This window comes from Ursus arctos, unplaced genomic scaffold (assembly GCF_023065955.2).
Source record: "Ursus arctos isolate Adak ecotype North America unplaced genomic scaffold, UrsArc2.0 scaffold_34, whole genome shotgun sequence".
NCBI classification, from domain to species: Eukaryota; Metazoa; Chordata; class Mammalia; order Carnivora; family Ursidae; genus Ursus; species Ursus arctos.
The window spans coordinates 13,489,834-13,501,985 of record NW_026623030.1 but is presented as its reverse complement, the minus strand read 5'-3'; the positions used below and the strand labels follow the sequence as shown (position 1 = coordinate 13,501,985).

The 12,152-nt window shown below is 43.8% G+C and overlaps 1 protein-coding gene across 1 annotated transcript in view; it reads left to right on the top strand.

The window, feature by feature from the left end:
* Positions 1 to 12,152, top strand: part of ANKRD13A (ankyrin repeat domain 13A) — a 31,859-nt gene that overhangs the window by 7,707 nt on the left and 12,000 nt on the right. The window contains exons 2-6 of the mRNA XM_026515105.4: positions 3,644 to 3,776; positions 4,588 to 4,712; positions 7,270 to 7,315; positions 8,495 to 8,638; positions 9,315 to 9,504. Coding sequence (XP_026370890.1) covers positions 3,644 to 3,776; positions 4,588 to 4,712; positions 7,270 to 7,315; positions 8,495 to 8,638; positions 9,315 to 9,504 — 638 coding nt within the window. The remainder of the gene's footprint in view (positions 1 to 3,643; positions 3,777 to 4,587; positions 4,713 to 7,269; positions 7,316 to 8,494; positions 8,639 to 9,314; positions 9,505 to 12,152) is intronic.

The following is a 12,152-nucleotide window of genomic DNA, read 5'->3' as shown; positions in this document are numbered from 1 at the left end:
GTGGGGCTTGATCCCAGGACCCTGAGATCAGGCCCTGAGCTGAAAGCAGACACTTAACGACTGTGCCACCCAGGCGCCCCTATAATTGATTTTGTATATTGATCTTGTATCCTCCAATCTTGCTGAACTCCTTTGTTAGTTCTAATAGAGATAGTTTTACTTCTTCCTTTCTAATCTGGATGCCTTTTCTTTCTTTTTCTTGCCTTATTGCCCTGGTTAGAATGTCTAGTACAGTATTGAATAGAAGGGATGAAACATCCTTGTCTTGTTCCTTATCTTAGGGGGGAGGCATCCAGTCTTTCACCACTAAGATAATGTTAGCTGTGGGTTTTCATAATTGGATGTTCTTTGAGGAAATTACCTTCTATTTCTAGTTTGTTGAGTGTTTCTTGTTTTTCTATATTTATTTATTTATTTAAATTCTGTTTATCTGACAGAGAGAGAGAGAGTGCACAAGCAGGGGAAGGGACAGAGGGAGAAATAGGCTGAGCAGGGAGCCCAACATGGGGCTCAATCCCAGGACCCTGGGATCACGACCCAAGCCAAAGGCAGGCACTTAACCAACTGAGCCACCAAGGCACCCCTTGTTTTTTATTATTATTTTGTATCATGAAGGGGTGTTGGATTTTGTCAAATGCTTTTTCTGCATTGTCTTAGTCTTTTTTGGGCCACTGTAACAAAATACCATAGACTGGGTTGTTTATAAACAATAGAAATTTGTTTCTTAAAGATCAGGAGGCTCTAAAGCCAAGGTAATGGTGCTGGCGGATTTAGTGTCGTGGCTGGAGAGGGCTTGCTTCCTGGCTCATAGCAGGAGCTTTCCAGCTGTGTCCTCACGTGGTGAAAGTGGCTCTAGCAAGCTCTCTGGGCCTCTTTTATTAAGACACTAATTGCATTCACAAGGGCCCCACACTCATGACCTGAGCACCCCCCCAAAGGCCCCACTTCTAATACCATCATCTTTGAAGGTTAGGATTTCAACATAAGAATTTAGACTACATTCAGACCGCAGCATGCATCTGTTGAGATGATCATGTGTTTTTTAATTTTATTTTATTCTATTGATATGATGTGTTATATTAATGATCAGATATTAAGCCATCTTTGCATTTGGGATAAATCTCACTTGGTCCTGATGTTTAATAACCCTTTTTATGTGTTGCTAAATTTGTTTTGCTAATATATTGTTGAGGATTTTGCATCTATATTCATTAGAGGTATTGGTCTGTGGTTTTCTTTTTTTGGTAATGTGTTTGTTATCAGGATGATACTGGGCTCATAAAATGAGTTAGGAAGTTTTCCTTTCTCTTCTCTCTCTCTCTGTCTCTGTCTCTCTCTTTTTTTTTTTGGAAGAGTTTGTGAAAAATTGACATTAATTCTTTGAATGTTTGGCAGAATTCACCAGTGAAGCCATCTGGGCCTGAGCTTTTTTTAAAGTTTAAAAATTACTGATTCAGTCTCTTTACTTGTTACAAATTTATTCAGATTTTCTATTTTTTCTTAAGTCATTCTTGCTAGTTTGTGTCTGTCTAGGAATATGTGCCTTTCATTTAAGTCTCTAATCCGTTGGCATACAGTTGTTCATAGTATTGCTTTTAAATGTTTTGTATTTCTGTAGAGTTAGTAGTGATATCCCTTCTTTCCTTCTTGCTTTTGGTAACTGGAGTCTTTTTTCTTGGTCAGTCTAGCTGAAAGTTTGTCAATTTTGTTGATATTTACCAAGAACCAATTTTCAGTTTTGTTGATTGTTCTGTATTGATTTGCGATCCTCTGTTTTGCTAATTACCACTTCAGTCATCCACTGTCTTTAATCCCAGTCACCATAATATAGTATTCTTCCTCCCTTCTCTCTTCTCCAATGAGAAAGAGGTGCAGGAGGCTCTGAAGAGCTCATCAGCAGTGTGGAATGTGCTGCTGTCCGGCTCATACGTATGTTTTATCCTGTGGTCCAAAACAGGAGACAGTCAGCAACTTAATGTATTTGGCTCTGATTTTACCCATCATATCTAGTGGTTGCCCAGGAGCCTGAGTGTTAGTCCTTGGTCTGGGATGTTAGTTTTGTTCTGGGGTGTGAATGCATTAAATAGAATATCCCGTTTTGTGTGATAGATATTGTTAAACATCCCTTCTATATCAGGCAGTGTGCTAAACCCAGCACCGCTCCCGGAGACTGAACTTGTTAGGTGAGGAGAGTTTATAGAACAGATATGTAAAGAGGTAATGAATTTGCTAATTCTTTCTCTCCTGCTAAACTTTAACTCAGCTAAAAATCTTCACCTAGATTACTTTTTTAAAAACAATGGTTTAATGCAAATTAGAGACCGGGGTGGCGGAAGCTAGGAAGTATGGGACTTGGATCCGGTCCTTTGGAAGAACATCGGTGTCTCTGGCGAGAGAGACAAGCCATACCCTTGGGGAAAGCCAGGGAGTCCTGGGAGGTGGTGTGGGCCCCATTCCAGGAGATGTGTTGGTATTCCAGTGCCGGAGAGAACGCTGAGGCCTGGGATTGGTCCAGGACGACATGTGCTCACTTAGCAGAATGTCTTCAGCCACTGCAGTCATTCCTCGAGAACAGTTCCTGTCTTCACTGCATGGCGGCCATGATGCACTTTGCAAAACAGGGAGGTTCAGTAGCTGCTGGGCAGTAGTTGTTTAGTTCTGCTTACCTTTCTCCCCTGTGGCCAGTAAGTGGAACATTCTGGATAACTTTGGAGTCTGCAGTTAATGCCTGCACAACAGTTAACATCTCAAATCAAGATAAAAGCACATTTCCTGAGAAGTATTTGAGCACTTAAAACATTTTACATCCCAGAAGTCCCATGGTAGTTTATTGTGTCCTTGGAAGAATGTTCAGAGTCATCTTTGGAAGGCAGCATTCGGTCGTTCAGACTGAGCTCACACCAGAGAAACTACCACTTGGCTCTCTACCCAATGCAGGTGGGGGAAGGAGGGCCAGAGTAGGAGTGAAGAGTAAAAGCCAAATGGCTGTGTCTAGCATGCGGAAGAAAACCTTCAAGGGGCAATGGACCAAAATGGCGCGTGTTTGTTCTCACATTTACCTGTAAATATTTCCACATACACGTCTGGCGGATCGTGCTCATTGCAGGGCCCGTGGATACTGCTACTTCAGGGCACTTGGAACTCCATACACCGTAATGAGAGTGGCGTGCTGGTGGGAACCCGGCTAGAGAATCTAACTTTATTCTGACCCAAATTATCGTCTGTACTTTCAGTTTTGCTTAAAGTCCTCTACTTCCTGTTCTAGACCTGAATGCTGATACATTCTTGAGAAATCCCCCATGTTCTGTGTCACAGGGTGGTTGCATTCATGAAAGCCCCTAGCCTTATTTAGACTTCATTGGAGTTGCGAGCATAAGACATGTCTGATGATCTGAGGCCTACAGCCAACGTTTAGTTGTTAGACACTTCGCTTGATAGAAAAAGGAACTCAGTAGCCATCATCTTTATTATAGCCCTCAAATTCGTATTTCAACCACTCGCACATGCAAGCATTCTTTCTTCCATATATTGCTGTAATTAATGTGTAACTTTCTCTTTTTATACTAAATTTTACCTGTCGCACACATTTCCGTGTTTGGCTGTAATATACACAATTATGTAAACGCCAGTATTTACTTCACAGAATGTGGAGGCTCTGGATCCACGAGGCCGAACCTTACTGCACCTTGCTGTTTCCTTGGGACATTTGGAATCTGCTCGAGTCTTGCTCCGACATAAAGCAGATGTTACAAAAGAAAATCGTGAGGGATGGACAGGCAAGTATGCTTTTAAAATATTTGAAAGCCTTTTGTTTTGTTTCAGTATCACTTTCTGAATAAAGGCCGGTCTCGGTTATAATTGTCCTCGAGTTATCTTTATCTTAAGACTCTTTCTCTCTTGGGAGTAGGGGCCGGGGCGAGGAGATGCGGGCCTCAGAGGCTGCTGGCTGACCTGCAGCACAATGGTCTGAACTGTGTCCTGGGCCAGAAGCCCTCAGTGGAGGGCGACTCCTATCCAGAAATCAGCTCTCAGTGCCAACCCTTCCACCGCACATGAGTGTGGAGGCCAGATTCCTCCTGAGGAATGTGATGGTAACTCCAGTGAATCTGTCGGGATAGGCAAAATCCAAACGGAATTATGGCTGAAAGTAGCCTTTTTCGGTGAAATCCTGGCATTTCACCTGCTTGCAAGCTATCTTACTGTTGGTCAGAGTAATTCTGTGTTGGCTGAGCAAAGAGACACGTAAGCCCTACCTGCCCGATCCACATGTAACCACAGTTGTGTGATCACACAGGTAAAGCCTGCTCTCTGAAGACACTGTCAGGATTTCAGAACCAGTGGTAAGAGAGGGGGTGCGGGGGGAGGATGGAAGTTGGTTTGATCAAGAGGCTACAAGCGCTGTATTTTCAGTCAGGGAAGAGCTAGTGATCAGCAGTCATGCTCATAAAAGTATGGTGGGACTGTAGCCTCTCTCCCTCTTTGAAGAAAATGTTGGTCTTTGATCTAGAGACTCTTTTCAAACTAGCTTAGGAATTTGTCAAATTATGAGACTACTGGGTGATGAAGTTTCACCTTTTTGGTTTCCAGTTTTACATGAGGCTGTGAGCACCGGTGATCCTGAGATGGTGTATACCGTTCTCCAACATCGGGACTACCACAACACATCCATGGCCCTGGAAGGAGTTCCTGAGCTGCTCCAGAAGATTCTCGAGGTATCCGTAAAATGTGGCAATGCCATAATTTGAGTTAAATGCTGACAACATAGCTGGAGACACAGTTAGACATCCATGTGTACCTTCCTAAGAGTTTAATGAATTCAAAATACGGTATGTTTAATACCAAAGAGCATTATTCCTTATCTATTAAACGTATGAGGTCTTTCACAGAACTACATTTCTACGTCACTAGACCTACCCTTTTAAGTGCTGCTTAAAAATGATAACTTAAGACAAATGGACATCAATTTGTCTAGCTACCTATTTTCTTAACAGTGGCCTTCCGAACATAGATCTTTTTTTTTTTTTTTTTTTTTTGAGAGAGAGGGAGAGTGTGCATGTGCAAGTGAGGGAGGGGCAGAGGGAGAGAGAATCTTCAGCAGGCTCCACATCCAGCACGAAGCCTGAGACAGGGTTCGATCTCACAACTTGGAGATCATGACCTGAGCTGAAATCAAGAATTGGACACTTACGCGACTGAGCCAGGCAGGCGCCCCAGAGCATAGGTCATCTTGAGGAAATTGTGATGAGCACTGGTTACCATACAGGGATTTACAGGGTCTGTTGAGGCTCCGAAGTGTGTATGCACCTTCTCCTTGCCACTCGTGTTGACTCTAGCCGTTAGCATTTTGTGAATTCTAATCCATTGGCTCTGTTTATTTACAGCCACTGGCTTTGGGCCCGTAAAGACCGTTATCTATGAATTAGAGTGTATGGGCTCTGGGGCACGGGGGGGTCATTTTTACGAAAATTTACTTCTAGGCTCATGGACTGTTTTGCACGATGGTTGCCATTCCCCAGAAAATCTATGTTATCTGCAAGAACCATCTTATGAGCAGTCGTGCAGTGTTCTCAGGGCCGCAGGAGACAAGAAAGTACCATGCTTCAGTTTTCGTGTCATTTATTCTTAAGCACATAAGCGAGCTTCCCAAAATATCTGCAAAGATATTTGCTAGATAAATCCGCTATACAACTTTAGTCATCGTTTCTTGAGAAAAATTAATGGCTCTGTTGAGAAAAGGAACAATTTTGCCATAAGACAATCACTGCTCATTATCTGAGCACTCTTTTTAAGACATGTATTCCTGCGACACTCGAGCAAAATCATTCCTGGAGATATTCATTTTTCACGTACTACATGAAACCTTCCCTGAAATATGAAAGAGTTGTATACACTGTTTTTAAGCAGTGTTGTGTGTGTGCAAAAGATAACTGAATTTCTTGCCTTTTGTCTAACTTACTGCAGGAGGAACTAAAAACACATTTGCCCACTTGGCAAAACAGAAACTGACGTAATGTGGGGGTCACTCTTCATTTAAAAAGTTCCACGTAGGGGCGCCTGGGTGGCGCAGCGGTTAAGCGTCTGCCTTCGGCTCAGGGAGTGATCCCGGCGTTATGGGATCGAGCCCCACATCAGGCTCCTCCGCTGTGAGCCTGCTTCTTCCTCTCCCACTCCCCCTGCTTGTGTTCCCTCTCTCGCTGGCTGTCTCCATCTCTGTCAAATAAATAAATGAAATCTTAAAAAAATAAAAAATAAAAAATTCCACGTAAAGGATTTTCTTTTTTTACCCGTATTGACCCATAGCAGTAAACTGCACCGGGTTGTGTTCCGTGCTTGAAGTTAGACACAGCCTGTGAATGACCTGTGTGCCCAGTGGCACCAGACGCTGTCACTGACTGTGCTGCCTTTCAACATTATCTCCTTAAAACAAGCCCACCTTTCTTGTCTGCTGCCCCTTCAAGAGCCCTTGTCCATCACTGGTATCCTGGTTTTACTCTAGGGTCGATTCTTGGTCTTGCTGCCCTGTGCTTCTGTAAAAACCACAACACAGCCGTGGGGGTGGGAGGGAACAGAGCAACGCCTGGAATTCCCAGCATTCTCTTCTTGGATGGTAACTGTTGGGTTTCTTAAGTAGCTCTCCAAGAACCTTCTGTAAGAATTCAGGGCAGGTCAGAAAGTCGTCCTAAACAGGGCTGCTCTGGTGGTGTAAAATTTTATAAAGCCAAATTCTAAAAGTTTAAGAGGAAAACGAGGGCAGAAGTTGGTTAACTGGAGGGAACATCAACTTCCTGGGGAGGTGATGTCTGGCAGCCTCTTCTGGTTTTGAGGTCCAGTAAATATGAAGCACTTCCCAGCACACAAAACCTCTTACAGCCAAGCTCCCCCCGTAGAACAGACGGAATTGACGTTCCTTTTTCTTTGTTCAGGATAGCCTGTTACCCACGTTGCATGGCGGTGCCTAGGCCCATCTTCCAGGCTCCTCTCTCTGCCACTGTTAGGAACCAGACTGAGTCCTAAATCAGATTTGATTTTACCCCTCTCTAACCTTGTTGCTCTCAGTTAACCTTATTAACTGTCTAGACATATTTTATATCGAGATAAAATAACAGCCTGCATATAAAATAAGCATTTGCTTTGATGGGCTTGCATTTTATGTTTCTTATTTTCTGTGTTCTCGCCTCCTCCCCCCCTTTAAAACCTCATTAACCCTTACCATGTTTGTGTTCAGTTAATAGTGCTAAGGGTCATTTACTTTCAGTGTTTGTCCTTCAGGCTCCGGATTTCTATGTGCAGATGAAATGGGAATTCACCAGCTGGGGTGAGTGAGTGGCTCTGGGCTTGTAATTTATTTGTTTCCAAATTTATTGAGCCTGAATATAAGTTTATTTTTCCTTTATAAAAGCTGAACGTATTTTTTTTTAATCTAAGAAATGCACAGAAAAGAATAAGGAAAAACAGTCACCTATAGTCCCACTTAAAGCACAACTGCTGTCAATGCTGTGGATATTTTCCTTCTAGTTTTTTCTTCCATGCATAGGGATTTTTCTCCCGAGCATCCATAAATATAATATATAGACAATTTTGTCTCCTCCTTTTGTCACTTAGAGCTGATACCTGTCCATATTATTAGTTTTTTTAAAACGTCACTTTAAAGGGCTAAAATTTTAGTAAGTAGATTTACCATAATTTATTACTCATTTCCTTATGTGGTTCAGCTTGCTTCATTTAAACTTGTTATTCTAAGGAAGAAGATGAGACAAATGTTGGGATAGCTTGGTTTTTTACAAAATGGATGTATTTCTCTAAAATCTTATGTAAGGCAAATTGACTGACAGTAATTTTCATAGATGTTCCACTTTTATTTCTTGTAGATCAGTTAATGACAGCTCTTAATTCCCAGGTTCCCAGCCATTTCACTCCGACTTCTCTGTCAGGCAAGAAGTCATATTTGTAATGAAACATTTAAATGAAGTAAAAAGTATGTAACAGAAGAGAACTTCAGTTTCTTCTGGAAACCGTACGAGTTCTTTTCCAATGCAGATACACACAGGTGACGCAGCCGCAGATCTGAGCTGTTTTAGGTCTGATATTTTGAAGGTGAATGTGGCAAAGTGGCAGGCCACAGCCACGTGGCCGGAGCAGCATATGTCAGCGAGAAGGCCAGGTGGACACGCTCTATAGCCCTGATGGTGGTCGACGGTCACAAAGAGAGGTTCAGTTTTGGGGTTGAGAATACCGTCGGGAGATTCATTTAGAGTTTTCTCTGGACGTATACATCTGCACTTTTATAAAGAGCTATAGAACAGAAGGTCCACTTTCATTTTTTAAAAGTGACTTCCTGGGTCCTCAGTGTGGGAGCCAAGCCCAGTTCTGTCTGACGGTCACCGTTGTGCCACTGCTATCCTTTTATTATTAAAGTCCCAATCCTGATTTCCAGGGCCTGCGTGTTCTGCTTGGCCCTTCGGGTTTTCCTCAGTAGTACGCTTCTCTTCTCCAGTGCCCTTGGTTTCCAGAATATGCCCGAATGACGTCTGTCGCATTTGGAAAAGTGGTGCCAAACTGCGTGTGGATATCACATTGCTGGGATTTGAGAACATGAGCTGGATAAGAGGGAGGCGTAGTTTTATATTTAAGGGAGAAGGTGAGTGATTCTGTTTTCATAATCACTTCTCATGCTAAGTTACAGAGTGATTATTAGCCATCAAAATGTGTTCGCATTTCTTTATTTTACCTGACCCTGTCTGGGGCTTTTTTTTTTTTTTTTTCTTTTTTGGTTATTCTTGTTAACTTTTCAGCTCTCAATTCCTCAATTTTATTTCTTTTTTAGTTCTTTTAATTCTCTTGCCTGTTTCATTGACCACGCAACATTGTTACCCTTTTGACATGTGTCTGTCCCACGTTCCTGAGCGTTGAGTATGAGACTCTGTCTTGTATCTCCCTATTTACCCTCCATAAGCAAGCGTGAGCCTCCCAATGGAGGGTGAGAAAAATAGTATTGCCAGGCCAGTGTTGTGCATAAACAATTTACAGTAATTACCCAAATCATGTATTTTTATTAAAAAGTACACAGATGTGTTGCCAACAAAGACGGCAAAATGTTTTAAATGTGTAACTTCGGGAAAGATGGCCTTTGGGCTGTGGACACTGGCCAGATAATTCCCATGTCAGTAGGTAGTCCGTAATCAATAGTCTTCAGGTTTTATCTGATAGCACTTGGGGGGAAAATGTGAAAGATGATGCACTTTAACTTTTGAGGCTTTCTTGTTTCTGCATCTTCCTGGCGTGGCGCTTAGTTACGCTCTTGTTTCCATTAACAGACAACCGGGCGGAGCTGATGGAAGTCAACCACGATGACAGAGTGGTCACCACTGAGCACTTTGACCTTTCCCAGGAAATGGAGCGCCTCACTCTGGACTTGATGAAGCCAAAAGGCAGGGAAGTTGAGAGGCGGCTCACGAGCCCAGTCATTAACACCAGCCTCGATACTAAAAATATTGCTTTTGAAAGGTACGCATTTAGGGTCTGCATTTTAATGTCTAATCCCTTTACTGTCGTCTTTAGTGGCATGTAGATAGCAATCGGAAATTATGGGTGGGCTGGGCTTTTTCTAATATGGCATAATAAACAGTAGTGGGTTTTTAACACTGCTTTCTGTTCTAACCAAGTAGAAGCCAGAGCTGACATCCTCTTCCATAGATCATTTTTATAGCACATTGGTTACATCTTGGAGAAATGTCTTCAGATTCTTTTGTGGGCCCTTTCTAATGGATTTTACTTGAATTTTTTTGTTTTGGTGTTTGGGGATCCACAAGACTCCCCAGTCACAAACCATGGAGCTTTGAGTTTCTGGAAGCTAGAATTGACCCAGTATTGATTGTGGTTATACTGATATTAGTCAAATTCACACTTACCATATTGTTTAATGTGGTCCTTTCCCCCTGTGAGGCCTAGTAGTTTAGAACAAGGGTCTGGAGGAGTTTTCGGTTCTATTCCAGATTCTACCAGAAGAAACTTCTGGAGAGGTTTGTGCCTTGGTTAACCTGGATGAGAACAGTGTCTCTGGTCATCTGCCTCTGGGCCTTGCAGAGGCATGGAGAGCTTTTGAGTGTAGGGGAAGTAGAGGCTGTAAGAGCTGTTGGCCTGAGTGTTTTTACCTCAGAATACACTGAGCTGAGGGAGTCTGCAAGAGCCCTGAGTGTTTGCCTAGGATGTCACATCCAGCTCTCTGTAAACCAAAGCAGCATAACCTGAGCTAACATGGACACATATTATCCTGGATTTAGGCTTTCTTTACTCTTAATGAATATACTAACTTTCCTCCTTTTTCTTTTTGTTTCCATAAAATTTGTTAGTAAGACAGAGTTTTCTGCTGAGTCAAACATAAGATTGAAGTGCCCCTTTCTTCTAATTTAGATGAGCAGTGGAATTAGGGCATCTGTTAGTAGCAGAAGAGAAAACCCAAATGTCGGCATGTGTGGTGTCCTGATAACCACTGCTGCTTGGGTACTGGTACCCCTGTGAGGCAGGGTCAGTCCCCCATCACCAGCCTCCTTGCACCAGCCTTGCCAGGTGATGGCTGTCTACTAGGGACTGACTGTGTCTTTACCTGGGAGGGTCTGGGGAAGATCCCTGAAGCTTGGCACACGCCTCTGCAAACAGGAATAGTACCTTCAGCTGAGCTCTGTTGGTAAAGCTGGGACTAGAGGAGCCCACACTCACCGCTTCGTCCCAGCTGTGGAGAGGGGAGTGGGAAGAACTGAGTGCCAATGGCAGGGCCACTGAATGACTGTGTGGCTTTGGAGAGGTGGCTCAGTCTCTCCGGGTTTCGGTGTCCTTAAAAGAAGGAAAGGAATGAATCTCTAGATGACGTTGCTGAAGTCCCCACGACCCTAAGACGTCATGAGAAGAGCGCTGTTCCCTCTAGTCCATTGGCAGAGTTGAGTCAGTGTTCTTAAGTGTAACTGACAAAGAGTGTGCCGATTACTGGTGGCTGCCCCGCTGAGGGTAGATGGTACGTGATGGCACATTCCATTTGTACGGAGGACTAAGGCACATCTGGTATTCGTATGGTCAGTAGGTCTTCAGAAGGTTCAAGCTAACCTCCTTTTGCCACTGACAGTGGGTCTCGGAGACAGGGTTTCTGGAAGACGGCTGCTTTTTTGGGGCAGCTAGTGAGTTTCTTGTGCATCAAGCAGGGATTGAGCCACTTGAGTGGTAGAAAAGGTGTGCACACGTCCTTCCTACTGGAGGTGGGAGTGTGTGTTTGGTTGAAATCTGGAAGATGTGCTCTCTTATGATAGTCACTCTCATCCATCTCTTTCCTCTGATCTGTTACTGAGAGCCTGAGGTTTGCTTTCTTCATGAGTTTTTGGCCTGCTAGTATGTACCCTCTGGCTGCAGTCTGGGTTTGTCTCTTCTCTGAAAGATTAGGCTCTGCCGGCCTTAAACAGAATGTTCCCTGCCACCCTCAGAGGCTTTCTCCCAACGGCTCAGCAGCCTCCAGGCCACAGTGCCGGCTCAGTGGCTCCTGGTGTGGCCATGTCGGCAGAGATGGACAGAGGTAAAAATAGCAGAGGGGGAGCTGGGTGTCCTCCTATCATTTTCAGATGCCTCTGCATGTGAAGTTAACCAAGGGCCAAGGAGCTATTAGAATTTTGGTTTTAAATCAGGACGCTGAATTTAATAAGCAAGCTGTCAGAGTGGGAATGGGAAGGGAAGTGGAGCAGCCAGGATTGCCAGCTGAGCGGATGCAGAGGAGTGAGCAGCATGGCGGCCTCCAGGGAGAACCGCGCAGCTCCGTTTCCCCAGCAGGCTCGCAGGATGGAGGAGAGCAGACTGAGTCATCCTAGGTACCTCGGAAGACTGTGTGCCAGAAAACAGTTCTTTCCCAGGCCAAAATATCAAGTGACTTGGTGAAGGATGAGGAACTGAGGGCTGAATCTGTTCACTAAAAGGACCCTCTTGGTTTTCAATTACTGATGACTAAGAGGGGACTCTGGTTTATGAATCAGTGTGGACCCTAACCCCTTGCCCCCCGGATTTCGGTTTTGTTTCTGAAATGTGAAGTGGAGATAGCTAGCATTTGGTGTAATCCCTTCCGGGTTTCTCTGTCTCCCTCCATGGGTCATGCTGCATTAATTGTGGACGACTAATCG